Source organism: Molothrus ater, chromosome 23 (assembly GCF_012460135.2).
Source record: "Molothrus ater isolate BHLD 08-10-18 breed brown headed cowbird chromosome 23, BPBGC_Mater_1.1, whole genome shotgun sequence".
Classification (NCBI taxonomy): Eukaryota; Metazoa; Chordata; class Aves; order Passeriformes; family Icteridae; genus Molothrus; species Molothrus ater.
The window spans coordinates 4,520,371-4,543,105 of record NC_050500.2 but is presented as its reverse complement, the minus strand read 5'-3'; the positions used below and the strand labels follow the sequence as shown (position 1 = coordinate 4,543,105).

General features: G+C 39.8%; 1 protein-coding gene across 1 annotated transcript in view; it reads left to right on the top strand.

The window, feature by feature from the left end:
* The first annotated feature begins 2,488 nt into the window (after positions 1–2,488).
* PRDM2 (PR/SET domain 2) overlaps positions 2,489–22,735 on the top strand; it is a 65,361-nt gene continuing 45,114 nt past the window's right edge. Inside the window, exons 1-5 of the mRNA XM_036396069.2 lie at positions 2,489–2,514; positions 9,793–9,862; positions 16,390–16,507; positions 16,767–16,870; positions 19,373–19,525. Of these exons, the coding sequence (XP_036251962.1) occupies positions 9,854–9,862; positions 16,390–16,507; positions 16,767–16,870; positions 19,373–19,525 (384 nt within the window). The 5' untranslated portion in view covers positions 2,489–2,514; positions 9,793–9,853. The remainder of the gene's footprint in view (positions 2,515–9,792; positions 9,863–16,389; positions 16,508–16,766; positions 16,871–19,372; positions 19,526–22,735) is intronic.

The window sequence follows — 22,735 nt, the reverse complement described above, 5'->3', positions numbered from 1 at the left end:
CCTGGAACACCACCAGATGGTAGATATTCTCAGTAAGTATAAATGTGGGGAAGATAAGGATGACTTCTACATCCAGTTAGAGAAAAGTTATAATTTCTGTTATTTATGATAATTTTGGGAAATCTCATACTTAACCTTGAAGGTAGAAATGTTCATATTTTAGTTAGCTGGATAGGTAATTTGCTCTAAGTTTTAAATTTTTCTGTTGCTCTAAGTTTTAAATTTTTCTGTTTTCTGTCTATAGGACTCTAACCTGTTAAATGGGAACCTTGATTTTTCTTAAAACAACCTCCAAACTTACACAGGTGTAACTAGTCTAGCTTACTTATAAAATTAAATGTTAATACAGCTAAATGAGAATTAATTTAATTAATTTAGTCTAATAAGTCAAAGCAATTTAAACCTATTTGAGTTTTTCTTGCTACTAAAATTAGAGGCTTCGAAACTAATTATGGTGTACCTACAAAACATTTTGTAATATAAATTCATCCTGAATGTTCCAGGTAAAAAAATCACTGTGTCCTGTTATTTTTCAGTCTGTTGCTTGCCAAACCTAAGCATCACTGCAGAGATGTTCAAATTCCCTGGCAGTGTGTGTCTTCCAGATGTGTGAAAGGTTAAGTTTGTAGCTATTTCTGGGTAATATGGTGGATTGTTTTTAAAAAGCTGTGTTTTGATAAGAGTGGGCAGACAGGTGATTTGCTCGGCTGCTTGCTGAAGAAATCCAGCTTCCAGCTTCATGGAATGGAATGGGATTCCTCTCTCCTCATGCTATAGGAGCACTTTTTGTGTCCAGCCTTACTGACAGTTTTAATGTTACTCATTGATGTATATAATCAAATAAACGTAAAACATTTCTGAACTTACTCTCTTCTGTAACTGTATTCATGTCCTATGGATTTAAATCAGGGATTTTCCTCTGGGAAAATGGCAAATTCTTAACAATTCCAGGTAAAATACAGTCCTAGCCTGGGAGGAATAGATCTTTGACTGCATTATGAATAGAACGTTCAGGAGAGAGAGAAATTAAGGGCAGACACACTGTTATGTCCTGCAGTACAAATACAGACATCTCCCAGCAGGTGATTATGGAGGGCTTTTTCCCTCTCAGGAACTTGCTCAGAACAGCAGAGCAAAAAAACCTTGGTTTAGATGGAACAGTACAATTTATGTGCAGCACAAATGGGTCCCAAGCCAGCGACAGCCTGGGCCCCTCAGGGCTGTGAGGGTCAGCCCCCACATCACCTCAGAGACCCAAATCATTTCCCCTCAGCCAGGGTTTGTTGTTTTTTTAATTTCAGTCACAGGTGAGAACCATGTGGAGCTGCTTTACTGGAAAAAGATGAAAAAGACATTAAAAAAAATAAAGTGCAGGGGGAAAGAGTTTGGAGAACCTGTGGATTGTCTGGCAGAGGGTGGTGGATGGAGGTGCCTGGGGCATGCGGTGAGATCTGAGGGGGGCTCAGGGGATTGAGGGGTGGAGGGGATAAAGGGGGTAAAGAGGGTGAAAAGGGACAAAGGGGATGGAGGGGAGGAAGGCAGTGCTGGGGATGAAGAGGATGAAGGGGGAGAAAGGGGTATAAGAATGAAGGTGATGAAGGGGAGGAAGGGGGTGAAGGGAACAAATGGAATGAAGGTGATGAAGGGGCTCTTGTGGATGTTGGGCATGAAGGCAATGTAGAGGATGAAGGCAAAAGGGGCTGTTGGGGATGAGAGCAATGAGGGTGATGAAGATGATGAGGGGCAGGAAGGGGGCATTAGGGATGAGGGCAATGAGGGGGAGAAGGACGATGAGGGCGATGAGGACAATGAAGGACAGGAAGGGGTTCTTGGGGATGAGGGGGATGAGGACAATAAAGCCGATGAGGGGGATGAAGGTGATGAAGGACAGGAATGGGCTGTTGGGGATGAGGGAGATGAAGGACAGGAAGGGGCTGTTGGGGATGAGGACGATAAAGCCGATGAAGATGAAGGGCAGGAAGGGGCTGTTGGGGATGAGGACGATACAGCCGATGAAGATGAAGGGCAGGAAGGGGCTGTTGGGGATGAGGACGATAAAGCCGATGAAGATGAAGGGCAGGAAGGGGCTGTTGGGGATGAGGACGATAAAGCCGATGAAGATGAAGGGCAGGAAGGGGCTGTTGGGGATGAGGACGATACAGCCGATGAAGATGAAGGACAGGAAGGGGTTGTTGGGGATGAGGACGATACAGCCGATGAAGACGAAGGGCAGGAAGGGGCTGTTGGGGATGAGGACGATACAGCCGATGAAGATGAAGGGCAGGAAGGGGCTGTTGGGGATGAGGACGATAAAGCCGATGAAGATGAAGGGCAGGAAGGGGCTGTTGGGGATGAGGACGATAAAGCCGATGAAGATGAAGGGCAGGAAGGGCTCGGGGGTCCCGCGGCGGGCCCTGCCCGCGGCCTCCCCCGAACGTCACTTCCGAGGCTGGAGACAAGATGGCGCCCGGACGGTGCCGGCGCTGAGGCCGCTCCGCCGCCAGCGGGGCCCGGGTGAGCGGGGGGCGGCGGGACCCGCCGGGCGCGGCCGGGCGGGCGCGGGGCAGAGCCGGCGGCGCAGGGAGCGGGGCCCGCGGGAGCTGCTGAGGCTGCGGAGCCGCCCCGGTGTCCGCGGGGGGGCGGCGGCCGGGGGTGCGAGGGCAGCGGCGGCAGGTGCGGGACCTGTGCCCGCCGGGACGCGGGAGCGCCTCGGGGAGGGGAAGCGAGGGTGGAGGATGCGAGGGAGGCCGGTTGGAGGAAGACGCTCCATCCCCTGGGCGGCTTTTTCAATCTTTTTATCTGGAAAATGCTGCCTCGGAAGTGTCGGCTGGCTCCTGCCGCTGGCAGCGCGATGCTGAGAGAACTCTGCTCTTTCAAAGTGTCTGCAGAAGTTCTGACACTTGGCAGGCCCCAAAGCTCCTGCAGGTCACGTTCTGCCAAGCTGAGCGAGCAGGGCTTGGAGGAATTCACTCCGGAATTGGTCCCCTCACTGGAAATGGCCATCTGTGAATTATTCTTCTAAGTCGGAGAATAATTCATTGTGCAGTGGTACTGCGGGGGAAAATGTTTGAGGGAGATGAAAAATACTCACCTAAGACATTTAGAACAGCTTAAGAGATGTATCTTAAGTGCATTTTTTATTTGAAGGCAGAGCAGCCTGCGGAGCTTTGCTGATAACCATCTCATGGACAGGTAGCTGAAGCATTCAGTGAAGTTTCCAGTGGTTTCAAATTCATATGAAGCTGCAAAATTTCCGTTGTGAAGCAGTAAAGAAAACTTAAAGTTGTTTCCAACTGAGGAAGGAAGAGAAGGTGCTAAATGATCATTCAGTGGCAAGAGAACTATTCTTTTTATTTCACATTTGAGTGAGCAGCAGTGGACAGCTCTAGAGAACAGCAGGGCTGCCTGTGCTTCTTGTGCTGCCCCAGTTTGCTGTTCCCAGTCTGTGCTCTGGACTTTGGGCATGCAAAGTCTTCTCCAGCTTATTCAAATATACTAAATAGATTAGGGTAACTGGAGATGTACAGTAGCATGGCGTGTAATTATGTTCCTCAGCAGGAACTTTAGGAACTGATTACAAGAAGTGATGGTTTCAAATTGAAAGAGGGGAAGTTTAGGTTAGCTATATGGAAGAAATTGTTCCCCATGAGGGTGGGGAGGCCCTGGCACAGGGTGTCCAGAGAAGCTGTTGATTCCCCATCCCTGGAGGTGTCCAGGGCTGGGTTGGACAGGGCTTGGAGCCACCTGGGATAGTGGAAGATGTCCTTGCCCATGGCAGGGGGTGTGATTGGATCTCTTTGAGCCCAGGCCATTCCATGATTCTGTTATTGTCTTCTGACACAACATTTCAGTAAAAACCAAGGGCATGCTAAGAATTCAGGGCTGCTTTCCTTGGTGTGGAGATTTCCAGCTCTTCCAACTGCACGAAAGCATAATGGTGAATCAGTGAGAGCATTGGCACTTTTCAGATGGACATCTGTGTCACTGAGAGATGAAGGAGTGACTTTTAAGAAACAGAAGAACTTTTGGCCTTGCAGAGACAGCAGTGAGGACCATGTGAAGGGACCTGTTGGTTTTCAAGGAAGTGGCTCCCAGGGTTTGCTGGGACAGCTGTGCCTCCACAGTGCATAGCATAGACCATAAAAACAGTGGCACTCACAGTGAAACCCTAGTTTGTGTTAATTAAAGGGCAAATCATCACTTTGGATAAAGTGTCTTTGCTAGAAGTGCCAGGGTGAGTGTGGAGTTTGGAGATTGCTGAGTTGGTGCCTGTTTTATGGGAATCCAAAGAGCAGCTTTCTACCAGCACAGCATGGAAAAGGGGGAACAATGTCCAGGCACTTTTGTGCATTGGTTTAACACATCCATTTTTTACTATTGAAAATTTGCTTGAGAATGGAAGAGAAATAAAGCAGGAAGTCTTTTTCTGTAGCACCTGAAGTGGCTCTGGAAGTCCATCCTGCAGTGCAGTGATGTCTCCATTCCACTGTTCCACATAAAATCCCTGATCCTTAGGGATAAACAAGTAATATAAACTGTGTAAGAGGGGTGTGCTGCTCACTGGGTGTCTCTCTCTGTTGGAAACAGAAATTCAGAGAGGTTTAGAGATGACCAGTGATATATTCCTGCCGTGGCAAACCTGTGTAAAGTACTGTAATGTCTTTGTTGTTGAACTTGTTCTCATGGGAAGGGCAGACATGATCCTGATGTCTTAACCCCTCAAATGACATAATTTCTTTGACCAATGTGGGTTTTTTTCCACTGAGAATAAGCTGGAAAATATTTCTTCTCTGTATAAAACATGCTGTAGTCAAAAGTGGGAGGATGAGTCCTGTGTTGTAAAAAGAAATGACTGAAATCAGCTTTGTCGCATTGTAATAATCAGCAGTGAGTGTACTTAGCTGAGAAAATTTTCATTGGGTTTTACTGCATTTGTGAGTCAAATTGGAGAGCACTCATATCTGAAAATTGGAATGGAATTTCTGCATATTTGCACTTGTTAGAGACTTGGTATTTTCTGTTGACTTCTCTTGACTAGTTGCTGTTTAATGAATAAACTTGGGGTTTGTGTTGTGTTGGTGATTTCTTGGCTTATTATCTTGGTTACCTGAATAAACCTTCCTGAGGTGCAGCAGTTTATTTGGTTTTGTGGCAGTAAGCAGAGCCTTTTTTCTCACTGGACAATAGGTAATAGATTTTAGTGTTCAGAAAATCGTTGTCTGACCATTTTTCCTCTGTTCTTATTCAGGCAGCCTTGAGTAACTGAAAATGTCTTTGCATTTGAGTGCCTGTCAATAGAAACAGCATGCCCTATCACATGCATATTTTCAACTTTTAGAGTTAACACGAAGTTTTTGTTTTTAAATTGGCAAGCTTTATTTCACCCAACGCCTGGGAAATTTGTGGATGTGAGTATTTCAGCATTGAATTGAAAACACGTAGATGTCCTGATGTTTCAAAAACGGTCATGTGCTGCAGCTAGAAAGTAAAACAAAGGCAAGAGCTGTGCAGTATCCCAGGCTGAACCCTGGGCATTAGGAAAACAGGCTGGGGAGACTTTCAAGTTGTTCCTGGTTCCCTAATGAACGTGTTTTCACTGGAGCAGTGACGTAATGCATGTCCCATTTTCAGCTTCCAAAATAGGATTGATACTCTCATGCCTGCCTTTTCCTGCCTCTGAGTTGGAAGCAGCATTCTCTTTCCAAATGCTTTTTGGATTCTGGGATTTAAAAAAAAAACGCGCATACAGAAATTAGAAATATGGCTTATAAAACTAGAAGACTACTTAATAAGTAGTCTACTTAATAAGTCTACTTAATAAAACCTAGGAGTGCTTACTAGTCTGATTGAGTTGGAAAGGGATAATCTGCAATGCTGGTTTTGAATAAAATGACTTGCTGTTGTTTGCAGACTTTATTCCTAACAAGTTACAGGTTTTCTAAGGGAATATTTAAAATTCTGAAGCATAGATTCAGAAATATTGTCAAAATACTTTTTGCTTTAAGGATTTTGTTTTAGAGAACACAGTGTTTCCTTAAATACAAATGCCTTGTATATTCTTATATGAATAAACTATAATTTGTTGGCTAAAGCAGAGCCTTTCAGAAAAATATTTTTTTCTGTGACTCTAAGATAAGACAGTGCAGTAGATCTTTCTCTTCTTGGTTTCCCAGATGCTTTAATGTCTTGAGTAAGTGTGTAGTATTTTTGTACTCATGAGATAGAGCAGTAAGTAGTAGTTTAAAATCAGTATGACCTGGCAGTGTTTTCTGAGAATGAATATTGAAAATTCAGGTTTCTGGTGTGTGTGCTTCACTTGTGAGATAGAACTTTTATTGTTCTTTTCTTAGGGATGTCAGTGAATGCTTGAAGTTCATTGTGGTAAATGTTATTAATAATATCCAGGTAATAGGTTAGTTTATGTTGCTGTTGAGTTTGGATGAAAATATTTGTATTTGATGGGGTGGGGTTATCTTTTTATACTAAAAACGATGTGTACCTTATTTACAATAATTTTCTAATACCTATCACTTATGTTAGGCAGTCTGTCTCTAAACTAATCTAAAAGTGCTACTATTACAGCAGAAGATGGAGGACAAGAAAGAGAAGGAGAAAGACAGGACACTAGATTCTTCTGTCTTGCTTCTTGAACTTCTATTCTAAAATCTTTAAAATCCTACTTTTGCACTCTGTGATAAATTCACTATCGTTCTATTCAGACTTTTGTGGCTTGTAACTCTTGGCACAAAGTTGGGAATTGTTTCCATGGGTTAGAATGGAAGGCACAGGTGACTCTGTGCCAGGCTCTGGAGTGCTCAGGGCAGCCGGAGCAATGTCCTGGTTCTGCCCATGGCAGCTGTGTCCAGGCTGGCTCCTGGTGCCCTCGCTGAGCTGTGTTATGGTCCTTGAGTACCTGATTCCTTACAAGACCCTTTTAACCCCTTTTACAACATAACAACCAAGCTAACAGTGCACACTTAACTATTTCACAACAGCTTCTGACCTGTGTTTAACACAGTGATGAGAGAAAAGACCTTGTTGGTACTCACTGATCCTGCTGGGAGCTGATATTCATATTTATTCATATTTTATTCATATTTTATTCATATTTTCTTCATATTTTTATTCATATTTTCTTCAGTTTGTTGAACTTTGTGTACCAAAAGTTAAACCTCGAGTTTACTGTTACAGTTACTTCTGTCCTTACAAAGTTTCATTTTAGGTAGAAAGAAAACTAGTAGCTGCACACAAGACTCTGTATAGTAATAACTTTATTTATTTTCCAGTACAATTAATCTTGCTTTCCACATAGTTGAATTCACTGTTAACAAAATAAGTAATGTGGAAGAGGGAAAAAAATACCAAACTGCAGGTATGAAATTTTAATATGAAGTGTGTATTTTAGATCAATAGCTTTAAAAATACTTCTAAAAGCTTTTGGTTTGCTACAAATTTAATTTCTCACCTCATTCTGTTTTATGCTCAAGTGGTTCCACTGGTAATTGGTAGTTGAAAGAATATGGAGTAGTAGAGTCAGTCAGGAGTCTGCAAAAACTGAATTCTATGGATGTTTAACTACATCAGTTTATAAAGATGTGTTGTCATCTCCTAAGAAATACCATTGAGAGGTTGGGATACAACCTGTTGTATAAAAGCTGAATAAAATATTTACATATATATATAATATTTATTTATAAAAATACCATTACTTTTGTTTCAAAAATTCTTTGTTAACTATAAATTCTTAATATTTTTGAATTAGTATATGAAAAAGAAGAAAAGTGTATTTTTACTCCTCAAATGAAACAAAATAAGAAGATTTTGTCTGCTTTTCAAATTTTTTGAGTAATTTCTTTAATAACTGGGCTAAGAAAATTCAGCTTAGAGGAAATGTTCAGCCTGACAGGATTTTCCTTTAACTCTGCAGCCCATCACTTTATTGCTATTTATTGTCTCAGATTCTACACTTTTAGTGTGGATGGTGATGGTGTTCAATATTTGCTTCTGTAAGAAAGTGCTTTAAATCCTTATTGTCTGTGGATTTCTGGAGTTTTGGGCAAAGTGGGCAGTGCTGGAAGGGAAGTGTCAGAGGGCTGTTTCCTGGACTCCTTTCCAGATTTGTGCTCAAAAGTGTTCATGTGGACAGCAGTGATCTTTGAGAAAGGGAGGAGAAAAGGTAGAAATGGGCAGGGAAAAGTAAAAACAAACTCGTGCCAGCCACAGCCTGCTGCTCCTCAGGCTGTGTCCATAAGAGGTTCTGGCTTTTCTTGACTTTTATATTTTATTATATAAAAATGTTCTAACAGTATATAAAAATGAGACATTTGATACGAAAGGTAAGTTTGGTTTCATACTAGGAAATTACTGGACACCTCTCCTGCTACACAAATTCTTTCATTTATAAAATTCTGTTACGTGTGTTTTGTCCCAATGAAGAATGAATAAGATTGCTGGGTTTTTCCTTGATGTTCAGGCCTCAGCCCAAGTACAGATGTTTATGCTGCCTCCAGTTCTGAAATAAGTTAGAAGTCAGTAAGAATGCATTCCACAAGGAGTGCATGCTGCTCTTTGGATGTGTCCAGGCTGCTCAGATGGAGCTCCTTATCCCATAACTGGTCTTTGCTGGCAAACTTTAAATCCCTCAGAATCAGCTGCAAAACTGGGACTGAAATACAGATCTTTGAGCTCTTTGTAGTATGGAAACACCAGGACAAAAGAAGTTAATCCTGGAAGAGGTGAATACAACAGAAATATCATTTCCAAGGGTGTTTTGCCTTTTCTTATGGATTTCTTAAGCAGTGTAACATTTGAATGATGCTTGGCACTGTTGGCACTTTTGCACAGCATTAAAAATTATTTCAGTGCAAAGATGAGAGGGATTATGTGAATTGTATTTGGAGTAGATTTTGCTTGAACTTATTTTAAATTAAATGTTAGTACTTATGCAGAGCACTAAGTAAAAAAATTCAGTTGATCACTGTTATAGTAGGAAAACTAAAGACAGGAAGAAATAGCAGTACTTGAATAAAGTGCTTGAAGTGAAGAGGGACCAGTTAACTTTCAAAAATGGGGGGCATTAATTTCTTGAAAATTCTGTATGACAATGGGTCTAAAAGTGTTTTGGGTCTAATTTGCACAAAAGCTGTTTTGTATACATTAACAAAGAAAGGAAGTGAGTTGATCTCAACCCTTGGATATGGCATCATTCTGATTAGTTTTCCCTCAAGTTGTGAGTTTAAAAATTTGATGCCTACTTGAACTCGGAATTTTTGTCAGATACCTTTTGAAATCTCAGGCTTTTATTAAAAAGGAATGTAAAATGCATTCATGTAATAAAATACCTCAATACAGCTCAATTTAGGGAATATTTTGCTGTTTCTAATATAGAAGAGTAGAGACTGTGCATGCATTTTTTAATTTGAAAAACATGTAAGTCCTTCCATAATGCTTTGATACAAAATTCTAAAGAAATCTGATGTCTAAAGTTCTTAAAAGTACTCAATCCTGAGCAAACCAACTTACTTTAAAAAACAAGTGGAACAATCTTACCTGAGCATATCTGTTACATCATCATTTAAAGTAGGAGAAAGATTAATGCTAGATAATCTTGAGATTATTCAGATACATTTGAGCTGTGATAATAAAACTGCAGCTTGGAGCAGAATTTTTTCTAAAGCAAAATGCTCTTTTTCTACAGACAATTTAGGAAGAGAAACTACAGCTCTGTGTACTTTCAGTTCAATGTGAATTTGTACATGGGTACATATTACAATTGTCTGTTTTTCGTTTTAGGGTTCATGTAATCAAAGGAGTTTCTTTGTTGTGTCTTTTCTGAACACAACAGGAATTCAAAATGAATCAGGTGAGTAGAAATGTAAGACTTTATCAAAATACTTAGAGCAGTTAATTATTAATAAGAAAAGTAAATCATCCACTAAAAAATGTTCTTTAAAATCATTGGTCTCATTAAATTTCATCATTGTCCATTCTGCACTGTGTATGCTTGTGAGATGTCTGTTATTTCATGGATTTGAGATTTTTGTGAATTCCCTTTAGCAGTGTGTAAGTTATTACTCCTGGCACCTCTTCTCAGAACACTGCTCCAGAAAATTCTGTTTCCTCCTGAACCTGCACGTAAGAATTCAGTTCCTTAAAAAAGTGGCTTGAAAATTGAAGGCTTCCAGTTTTAAAAATCCTTTTATAATCACATTCCTTTTTCAAATGTGCAGTAGACACATTGATTGATTGGGAAATACCAGACTTTTCTGGAATGTGAAGTGTTTCTCCTGGAAGCAAGTGGAAAGGCTGGGCAAGCACATTTCCTTTGTGGAGCAGCACTTGGCTGTGTGGAGTCACGAGTGTCCTGACTGGAGGCTGTTGTTCTAAATCAGCACCAACTGTGCAGCATTTTATTCTGCATTTGTTTATCCAAACAGGAATTATCCATCAGTTTGTCTCTCACACACACTTGTTAGTTAGAGATACAGAAAAAGTACATGTGGCCTCAGATTTTTCTCCCAAGTCCTCCTCCTGATCTCACTGATATTATTCCCCCAGTTTGACCATGGGATATCACACTGCAGGAAAGCCATTCTTACTTTGCTGAAAAGTCAGCCATGAACAGAAGCTTTATGAGTCAGAAACAGCCACATTACATAGTTGTATAAAATGCTTTGTATACTTCAATGCCTGTGGCTAATGTGTGCTTTTATTATCCTTATTTGATCAGCAGCAGGCTGAGTTCAGTTAGCATTTGCTGAAGTGTTTTATCTGTGAAGTCATAGAGGTATATGCATAAGTAATTACAGCATGGAATGGGCTGGTGAGATGTTTCCTGTTGCTCTTTTTCCTCTGATTTAAAGTAAAAAGTTTTCAATATATTTGTACATATTAAAAAGGTAAAAAGCAAAATATAATCTCTACCAGTGTTGGAATATGTATTGTGAAAAAACAAACTTGTATTATATCTATAGACAAATATGAATTATATATATAAAATAGAAATATATATAAACATATATATTTATATATATTAAAAAAATATATAATATCATATTTTAATTTATATATAAATATAAAATATATATTTATATATGTGAATATATATATAAATATAAATGAAATAGAAATATGAAATAGAAATAAAATAAAATACAAACATGAATTATATATATAAAATATTTGTATTAGCACACTTTTAAGCATTAGTAGTCTGTTTTTGGGAGCAGGGTTAACTGCTGCTTCAAAATGTCTATTGAGAATTGAAATTTTTTCACCTGTAAGGTTTATTTTGGTGCACTCAGTGGCATGAAGCCAGCAGCCTATTGCTCTGTCTGCTTGAGGAATAATCCTGCCCTATTAGTCATGCCAATAAGCTTTGGATTCTGCTAAAACTCTGAGAACTGTAGATCCTAATCTGTAATTGTTACTATTGACTGCTTCCCTCCCATGTGTGTGGCCATGTCCCCTCGTGTCCTGTCTGTTGTTGTGTTCTTCACCCTGACTTGTTTCTGGAATTAAATCTGATTTCTGTGCTGTATTAAAAGCCCTCATCTTTCTTATGGGGACTCTGATCTCATTTATGCTGTGCTGTGTGTCACCTTACAATTACAGGCTGAGATTGCCCTTCCTCAGGGAGTTCTTACAGCAGCTTAGGGTCCTCCTTGGGCTTTCTGCCTTTCACCTTTGCTTTCCAAAGCTCATGGAGCCCATATGGCTTTAATTGTTGGCTGACTGTTCATATTAAGTGTGTATTCAGCATCAACTGTGTGGTGTTTTTTCTTGCAGTGCCCTTGTCATTTCATTCACTGTTGACAAGTTGTAGTGCCAGGTCTGTATAAGAAATGTTTTTGCCTGATGCCACACATCTTTCAAGTGGTTCATTCTCATATTTCTTTCATTCTGCTTGTCTCTGCTTTTGGTGTGACTTGACTTTGATGACCATGAGACTAACTGGGCTGGTGTTGATTTAGTTTATATGAAAAATCTGTTAGTTTTGTGGGTTATCCCACAGAAATCTTGAAGTGGTGAAGGAAAACCTTTTCTTAAATTCTTTGATACGGCCTTCTTGTTGTAAGGAGAAGACAGATTAAAAAACCCCATCTGTTGTTGGAGTTCATGTTTTTGGGTTTCTTGGAAGATTGCTGTCTCAGGATGGGCAGTCCTCTTTTCAAAGGAGATCTTCCTCTAATATGTAAATTAGTTCATCAGAATAGCTGAATAATTTATTTTAAAAACCCCAAGCAAACATGGGGTTTGATTGGTAGCATTATCTCAGACTGCAGTAAGACTGTAGGAGGAATTTGGGTTCTACTGGAAAACAGCACAGGCAGTTAGTTAAAAAGTGCTGAGGAATGCAGGAGCAAAGGACATCTGCACTTGTTCTGAAACTTCCTCCCCTCATTCCTTCTGAATTTTTCAATGATTATTTCAAATATTTCCATTACATCTTAAGTTTTCAGGCACATGAGTTGTGTGAAATTGTAGCAAGGAGGGGTAGCCAGGTAAGGTAGAGAGAGACCTGTCTGCCTTCCTGTGCTAGCTGGCACAGCTCCCCTTCCTCAGCCTCCTCTTTGAACTTCCCTGCCATCTCCTCCCTCCCTCTTCATGGCATCCTTTCCTCTACCTTCTCATTTATCCTAATCCTGTTTCCACCCTGCCATGACACTCGCTGCCTGTCATTCATGCCACTGTTCAGGATGGGTTCTTTCCTTTTCACTCCAATCTTTTATCACCTGTAAGTATCTTATTGCAGGTGCCTTTTCTGCTCTGTTTAAATACTGTTTGTAACAATAGAGACTCATCTGTCTCTGGCTCATGAGTCCAATGGTACTGAAAGTGGTGTGAAAATTTGCTTAATGTGTTAAAAGGTACTGCCAGAGTGTCTGGACTCTGGGTTGGATGCAAACAGGAAAAGATTGTTTCAGTCAAGGCACCACCTCAGCCCTGAAATGATCCTTTGGCATTGTCCTGAAGTCACTTCATGCTGGTTGATTTAAATGCTAGAATGTAATTTTCTGATGAACTTTAGAGTAAGAAGCTTAAAAGTGAAATAAGCTTCAGGTGTTTTTGTATTCGAAATTGCAGCCTTGGAAGGAATGGAAAATACTGTGTTAAGGCTTCAGATAAAAGCAAAAGTCAGCTGTAGGACATGCACAAGTGCACTACCCTTATCAAGGGGTGAATTTTGTAAACAGATTTAAATTTGATTGTGAAGTCTTGGTAGAAAAGTGATTGAAATGTAGTATTTCTTTTTGGTAGACAGACATTGCTTGGGGACAAGTTGTGATCTGGAAAAAGTTTCAAGTAGCTACATCTAAATTGCAAGTAAAAAGAGATTGCACTGATTTGACTGAACTAAATTGTTTATTTTACTGTTTAGAATATGATTGCTTATTACCATTCATTTGAGGTGTGAAGTGTATTGTTGTGAAAAGGCCATATCCAGTTTTCTAGTACTTGTGAAATCCATTAATGTGACAAGTGTTGGATGAATCTGAGTGTGGTGTTCTCTGAATGTCCTGCCAATCTCTGATTTTTGCAGATAGATGCACAATAAAATTCTGATTGCATACTCCTCCTTACAAATACACTTCTTAAATGGTGGAGCAGTTCTGGGATATTTGCAGTTAAAATGTGTGACTATTAAAAAATATACCAGGAAAATCCAAGATGTATCACAGTGCTGTACACTTCTATCTGAATCAGTTGAGGCTGTTATGATGGGTTAAAATTTATTATGATAGGTTAAAATTTATTTGCAGGGTTGAGATTTGAGATTTTGAGCTGCTCATCAAAACCCCAAACCAAAATCAACACTCACCAAGCCCCCAAATGAAACCCAGCAAAAAACCATCCTGCTTTTAACTTGAAACTGGAAGTGCACCATTCTGAGAGCTGGCAGCCACTCTCTTCTATTTCTGGATATAACCTGTTAGAAACCACTGGGAAAAATAGCTTTGTTTCTCCCCTGATGAAATCCTGGGGTAATGCACTGGGAAGATTTTTAGTTTCTTTGATATGCTGGGAAGAGCATGTTTCTTTTTCAGCTGAGCCATGGCTTCTTGCATATCAGTTCAAGGCAAACAGATGTCTGAAAATCAGGCTGCTTTCATCAGTATTTTTCCTTTTGGGTTGTTAGAAGAGCAAAATAAAGCTTTGCTCTGCTTTGAATAGACTTCAGCTATTCTAACTATTGAAGAAGTATTTATCCCTGGTGTCTCCACTCTTGGATGGGAAGGGATTTCTGGCATTCTCTCCCTTCCATGGTTTCCAATCTGGGGGTCTTTCTCCCCTACAAATAGCTCTCTGTGCAGCTGTTAAGGTTTATGAAGGCAGCACTAGAATAACCTTGCTCTGATTCCAGTTTTATAATTTTCCTCATTGTTGCAATTAAAACTGGCAGAAGATTTGTTCATTAACTCCACTCAGCAAATTGGGTTTTCAGATGTAGTGAATGATTGCCATAGCAGCACCCTGACAAAGGCTGAAGAGCAAGGGCTGAGAAGCTTTATTTGTTTGGCTTTAGAGAGAAAAAAAATGAAATTTGATAGCATATTGAGATGCATTTTAAAATATATTTCCAGTAACCTTTCAGTGTATTTCAAAAGTACTCACTAGAAATACTCTTGAATATTGCACAGTAATTTCTTATTCAGTATGTGAAAATTACTATTGTATCTCTGCTTTATGGTTATAGGTAAAAGCCAGAATAATTTCCAAAAAATTAAAGTTTATTTGGAAAAATTTCTCAGTTTAATCTCTTCCTAAAAATGGGTTCAGAGGTCAAGTATAACATCCTTAATATTAGAGTTGTTCCTGCCATTACCACCAGTGTTTGTTCCTGACCAGAATGATTAGAGTTAGATAAAGCAGGCAGTTATTTTAGGGCATGTGGTTCAATAAAGGCTTAAATTTCACCATGCACAGTTCATTTGGAATGTGGAGAGATTTTATAGGAAACTTTGCATTCTTGTGAGTTTGAAATTCTGGTAATTTCTATCAGAAATAGTGTTTTGTTAATTCTAAGTGGGTAATAGGGAACAGGTTGGTTTATGACAAGTGTGAGTAGCAATAGTATGGATAATGTTATAAGAATAATATTGAACCTTGGAGGCTCCATAAAATGGAACTAATCACTTACTGGACAGTAAATAATTTATTAGCTTTATATTGCCTATCAAACTTTAATATAAAAATACCTTAAAACTTCTTGGATTAATTATAAGCTGCTGGCTAAAGTTCTGACATGTTACTTGATGTAGGAAATACGAGTAACATTTATGATACTGAAATAATTACTATTAAAATCCTTTTATTCTCTTTAAAAGCTGCTTTTAGCTTATTTTCTGTTGCAGAGCAGTAAACTTGACATGCAGATGGTTCAGTCACCAAGAGCTGTAGTGACAGGAGAAGGGGAATGGCTTCGTGCACACAGGGAGTGGGTTTAGGAAGGGTTGGGCTGTGAGCATGGTGAGCCCAGAGAAGCTGTGGGAGCCCCATCCCTGGAGGTGCCCAGGTTGGACACTGGGGCTTGGAGCAGCCTGGGGCAGTGGAAGGTGTCCCTGTCCATGGCAGGGTGGCACTGTGGGATGTCCCCACTCCAGGGAGGAATCTCCACCACACTGCAAGAAGGGGTGTGACAGAAGACCCTGTTCACAAGTGGGGCTCGGCTTTTCTAGCATGAGGAAAGTGCTGGGCTGTCAGAGAGGTGTCCCCAGGCAGCTTTAGGCAGGTTTCAGTAGTACCCCTTGTCTGTTCCTTTATGGGGTGTTTTGTCAGCTCTGCCACATCTCCTCCTCACCCTTAAAGGTTTGTTAAACTTTGAGCTTGATGAGTCTGCCTGGGTTTGGAATGATCCAACACCAACAGCAGCGTGACGCCGTCCCCTCCATTCTGCACCGGTAGCTTTGCAGGGAGAGCGTTGTCTTACCCTGTTCCAGGCAGAACATCCTCCTGCTGGGGCAGAGTCAGTGCTGTACCCCCAGTGCAGGTTCCTGGAGTGGTTCATTTACTGCAACTGCTCACTTCCATCAGCAGAGCCAGTAACTTCTCAGATTTTTGAATGTATGCACTTCTTGGAACTTTGAGTTTGATTTTCTCCTGAAGTTACTTTTCAGTCTTTCTCACCAGTGGCACTTTGTCACATAAGGCAAGATAAGAAAATATTTTAGATTGCTTTTGGGGGACTGCTTAGGTTGAGTATGCCTGGAAGACATTCTTTGAAAAAGGAAATAAATGTTTGCTAATATATGTGAAATTATCCTCAGTACGGTGAATTTGGAAATTTTACGTTCATTACAAGCCAGAAGGTTTTGAAGGTCGTGTGGGTTGATCAGCTGTTGTGCAGTTGTTTTTGCCTCTAATGGTGCTTGGCTTTTTGACTTGTAGAACACGAGTGACTCCCCTGTTGCTGTGGAGACCTTGGATGATGTTCCTGAGCACGTGCTTAGGGGCCTTCCTGAGGATGTGAGGCTCTTCCCATCTGCTGTTGACAAGACTCGGCTTGGTGAGTGCTGCAGCTGTGAAAAGAGAATGAAGATTTTTAGTGACTCACATAAATTGGAGTTGCTGTGAAAGCCTGGTGCCCTCCTGTGCTGGGTAGAGATGATGTCTGGTGTATTTGTCTGAAATAATTCCTCTTGGGAAGAGTGGATGGCTCCCCAGTCCAAGACAGACACATCTAATAACCTTAAAAATATGAATTTTGAGTAGATTTACTTGGAATAACTTAGATTAGTTTTAACTCCTGATATGTGTCTCCTCAGGTGTCTGGGCAACAAAGTCAATTTTGAAAGGCAAGAAGTTTGGGCCATTTGTTGGTGACAAGAAAAAAAGATCTCAAGTTAAGAGCAATGTGTACATGTGGGAGGTAAGAAACAGCTTGTAAATGGAAAAATGTGCTTGTCACCAGGTCAATATTTTGTATTTAGCCTTTAATTTTCCAGATAGTTTAGAAATAAACTTGATAGAAGTTAATTGCCATCTGTTACTGCCATTACTAATGGTTATTTATAGACACATGGATGGAACAACTATTCTGAATTACAAAGCTTTATAAACCAGAGGCATTGTTTGAAATTGCTGTATTTCTTACATGCTGTGTGTGGATCACAGTTGCCCTGAAGAGTTTGTTGCTGATCTTTTCTTTGTTGGCTTCAACCCTGAGTGCAACCGAGTGCTGTCAACTGCTTGTGAGATCAGGGAAATTAGGAGGATGTGGAATCTCCAAGGAAGCCACATCACTCCTCCTCATTTAGCTCTTTGAAGACCAGCTTTTGGAGTTTTTGTAAGAGTTCTGAAGTGTTGCAGTATTTCTTGTGCTGGGCTTGCCTTGAAGCAAGTGCTGTCTGGTCAGCTGAACAGCTCTGGAAGCTCCACTGGTAGTCAGGAGACCTTGGATATTATGTAAATAAATTTATATTTCAAAATATGAATGCCATCATCTGGAGCTGAATCTCTTTTACAGTCTCTTGAGGCACTTCATAATCACTTCCAAAGACTTCTTCAGTCTTTCTGAAGACAAACACAGGACATGGTTTTAGCAAAGTGAATAGTCAAGGAGGGGAGGGGTGCAGGAACTGTGGCATAGAATGTTCTGGAACGTGGATTTTTAGGCTAAAGACACTGATAATGGTCACCCATGCTTCTGTCCCCTTGCTTGCAAAAATGGAACTCCCTGAAACACTAAAAACATGCACAGAGCTCAGAGTTAACCTCTATCAGAGGAACTGATCTAGGACATTCCCATAAATGCAAATTACCCTTTAGAAAAGCAGTACAATTTTCAAGTATAATGTTTGTTGCATTGAGCTCATGCTATCACAAACTCCACTGCAGAAGGTATCTCCAGTTTTGATCTGTTACAGGAACATTTGCTGAGATTGAATCAGTCAAGTAAATTATTGACCTTAAAATTGTGGTTCTCAGTGCTGCATGCTGAATGTTCATGGTGGATATTTTTTCAGTTCTGTTTACAATGCAGGTGATAATGGGAACCCTTGTTAGATTCCAGAGTAATTGTGTGTTGCTTTAATAGTGATTTTAGAGTTAGAAAAAAGGCAGCTAAAATGGAAAACTGCAACAGTTGGTCTCATCTGCTGATACCTGAAACCAGTCCAGAATCTCAACTGGTAGCAAATATGGTTTGTAGAAGGATGCTGGTGTGTAGGAGCAGTTCAGTATATGGACACTCAGCTTGGGGAACAACCTTTTCCACAAGTGTTCCATTTGCTTCTTTAGTCAAATTAATCTGAATAAAAAATAAGGCTTCAAAAACTGGCATCTCCAGTCACTTTTAATGGTTTTGAACTGGCATAGCAAAGGCTCATTGTGAAAAACACTGGTTGTGGGTGTCAGTACATGCCTCTGTATCTGAGGAGAGAACATATTTTCCTTTTCTACTGGTGAAAAGCCACAGTTGGGAAAGTGAGAACAAGTGTCTGAAAAGGAGGGAAATGCTGGTTCAGAATGACTGGCACAGCTGTGCTGAGTGGGTTTTGTTGTAGGTACAGGAATCACTTCAAGACACAGTGTTATGGAGAGGAGTTGGAGCTATTTTCTTTCTCACAGTGCTCAAGGCCTTTAAACAGTGTTCTGTAAGTGAGACTGTAATATTCTATAAATTAGAAAAGCCAAAAAGTATTTTGGTTTATGGAAAACCCATAATAAAACAATATAAAAACACAGTACAGTTGTACATACCTATATATATGTACATTAAAAAAATCTATATATAAGTAATCAGTAACTACATTTAGACATGTATTCCATATCTGTTTAGCTCTCCCACAGCATTCTTTGGCTCTTCTCTTCCATTTTAACCAAAAGAATTTCTTTTGCAGTCTCACCTGGGACACTGTTTATGCTTTCATATTGCAAGGGCTGGGTGTGCTGGTGAACATTCTTTCAAAAGTCAGCTGATGAAATCCATGCTAGAATAGTTTAAGTAAGGGAGATGTTTTCTGTTTACTTGGAAAGAAACTAAGATGGTTGTGCATTTATTAAAACTTTTATTGATGAAATTCTATTTCTTTTAATCAACAGTATAATCAGCACAAAAAAAAGAATTTATTAAGCAGAGGTTTTTCTAAGCTATTGTAGAAGTGTACAAAAGATCAAAATTGGAGAACAGTTTGAAAAGCCTTGGAATTACTTGTAAAGTATCAGAAAATAAAATCTACAACATTGTAGATTTTTGGACTTTTAGAAAAACAGAAAAGGAAAAATACCCACTGATAGCTTTCCTGACGGGGCTTTCCTTATCTTCAAGAACAGCACAAAATGTCTTCCCTACACCTGAGGGGCAAGGACTCAGAGGATGCCACACTTTAGTGCTGTGCTGTGAGCAGGTGTCCCCGTGTCTGTCCCACAGGTGTATTACCCCAACTTGGGCTGGATGTGTGTGGATGCCACCGACCCAGAGAAGGGCAACTGGCTGCGCTACATCAACTGGGCGCGCTCGGGGAAGGAGCAGAACCTCTTCCCCCTGGAGATCAACAGGACCATTTACTACAAGAGTTTAAAGGTAGCTCTGGCTGAACAGCTGCTGCTTTGTTTGTTGTCTTTTATTATTAATTCTTTTGATTCTGCTTTATTAAAAAACTTTTTTCTTACTATATATATATATATATATATATATATATAATATAAATATATATTATAAAATATATATAAATATATATTACTATTTCTATATATATAAATTCATATAACTATTTATAGTTATATTTAAAATATTAACTATATTTAAAAATATAACTATAGTTATATTTAAAACATTAACTATATTTAAAAATATATATTACTATTTATATATAATATATATAAACAGTAATATATATATTACTACTTATATTTTATATATATATATATACACTATTTATATGTATATTTATATTAAACAGAGTTTGAAACGTTTTATGAAACATATTTAAAACACTGCAAATGCTACACATCATTGGTATAAATTCTTATCTGCCAATGCATTTGACATTAATAAATTCTTATCTGCCAATGCATTTGACATCAGATTTACTGTTAAACTACTGGATGTTTTGACACAAAGTCTATCTTATTGGGTAATTGCTGTAGCACCAAATTTGATACACACTAGAGCAATAAACTACACAGTATATAAAATATTGTTCTGTTTTTGTAGATACCAAGACTCCTGCTGAGGATGTTTTTGCAGTAATCAGTTATTTTTATGGTCTGTGCATCATTTGACAAAGTTTGGCTGTCAAGACACTTCTATAGGTAGCTCCATGAAACTATTTCTCATGGTTTTATACCATTTTGGTTTTGTTCAGGGAGTGAGGGGAAGGCAGGGAGAAGGGTGTAATTCCTGGAGCATTTTATCTCCCAAATCAAGAAAAAAAATGGTTTAACTATAATGGTGGAGCATGTTAAGAATATTGTAGCTCTAAAGTATTTCTTGAATCCCTGATCAAGACTTCCTAGCAGTGAGTGTGTGTAGCTTGACTTAGTTTTTATTTAAAATATTTTTGGGTGTTCTAAACATTTTCTGAACTTTGTATCCAAGTAGAGGTTCACTATTGCCAGCCAGACTGGTGACTTCTCTGCAGTGTTTATTCCCAGAGGCTGCAGGCTCCCAGTACAGCTCTGAGGCCAGCCTTGATTTCTCTAGACACTTTACTTGGATTTCTTCTGCCTTTGCCCACAGTCCCACTAGCTCAGTAGTATAGGTGTGCTTTTGGAGTCACTCTGACATTTTAAACTTCTCCTTGAATCTTTTCTGCAAAAGTTTCAGTCCTGGCAGAGACAAGCATTCACATATTTCAGGTTTGTTTATTTGATGGGTCATACTGCACTTCAGAAAATAACTGTACTGCTAAAAGAGGCTGAGCACTGCTGACAGAATAACAAATACCTTGTCTCAGCACTGGAATATCCTTTTGTTCCTTTGACTGCTGTCTCTTGCAATTTGATGAAGTTTATCCCAGTCACACCTTACTGCTAACTGAAACAAAGGAGGGCATAGAATAAAGAACATTTTAAATGTCCTTATCTTTTGCATATAATGTTAGGATCTCTACACTGCTATTTCAAACCTGCTGTAAATTTACCAGCCCAGATATGAACACATGGTTCTTTCCTGATCTTTATCATAATTCAGAAATTTAGGGGAGTTCCACTTACTGACAAATAAGCAGCACAGGTTTTATTTAGCCCCAAAGGAGAATTCAAGTGGCTTGTGTGTAATTTTGTTCTGTTTTACCTTGAAGCATTGAAAGTAAAGTCATGGGGTATTATTTTTCCTGAGGTTTCCTTTACAGAATTACAGAATCACACAAGGTTGGAAGATCAGCAAGTCCAACCCAGCCCCAACACCTCAACCAAACCCTGGCACCCAGTGCCACATCCAGGCTTTGTTAAACACACCCAGGGATGGGGACTCCAGCACCTCCCTGGGCAGCCATTCCAGAACTTTACCAGTATTTATTTAGCTTTTCGTAGGTTTTTAATTTGTAAATTAAACAGGCTGATTTCCAAGCCTTATTGCTGAAATAACAAACTCCAAATTTGCTTGGTGCAGAACCTCCTCAGAACTGTGGAGCTTTAACTTCCCAGTTCCCTGCTTTCAATGAACAGTCATGGGATGGAATAGAATCTGTGAGTGAGCACAAGCAAATGTTTTTCTCTTCCATCTTCATCTTTGCTGAAGGGCTGAGAGTGTTTTTAAGCTGCTTTGCATCTGCTTTCCCCAGGGTTCCTGTGTGAGGGCTGTGATATTGCAGGGAGCAGCTTAAACTCGTGATGCAGTTTCAGCTCTTCCTGCCTCTGCTCATGGGAGGAGCTCTCTCTGTGGTGTTGTTCTGCACACAGGACAAAACTTGACTTCTATAAAAAGTAAAATACAGTAAAAACTCAGTTTCAAAGTCTTCTGAAGAAGCTTGGCTATGAAACTGTCCCTGATTAAAATGAAATTAATTTGTTTGTGGAAGACTGTTCTGCCCAACAGGTTTAAAACACCTCAAGATCCTCCCTGGTACATGGGAGAGAGCAACAAAATGTAAGGTTATAGAGTGTGAAAGATTCACTCAGGTACATGTCAGACTGCTCACTTGGGTCATGTGTGGTGAGATGAGGCCACCCCCAGGTGCAGAAGCACAATATCACAGTAAAATGCTGTGTCTGTGGTGAAAAACAGAAACTGATGAGGCTGGGCAGGCAAATGCTTATCTCAGTCTGTACAAGGCACATTAGAGTGCTTGAATGTGCTCAATTAATTGAATTTTAGGCAATCTGTGCTAGAACCTCTGAGGTTACTTAGGTTAGATTAATAACTTGTTGGGATATTACCCTTGAAAATAACAACTTTTGAACAGGAAATACTCAGATTAAGGACAGTTAAATGTTGCAGTTCAAACAAAAAGCACAAAAAACTGTGTGGGGATTATTAACCTAATCAACCTTCCCAAAATTCATACCTGTTTAGCCAGGCTGTCCCAGTCTGACAGTGCTGCACCAAGGATCTGTAGGGAGCAGTTTGGAGGAGGTTGGGTTCTGGAGTTGTGGCTCGAGGGTGTCACGAGGAGGAAGAGGGGGGTACAAGTGGCACCTGCTCAGTGCAGTCCTGCTCTGTGAGGGAGCAGCTTTCATTGTCTGGTTTTGAAGCTGCTGCTGCATCTCATTCTAGAAGTACAAGGTTAGAGGGCTTGATTGAGATTCTAGAGCAGTCACAATAAAACTAAATTCATCAAGTTCAACGTTA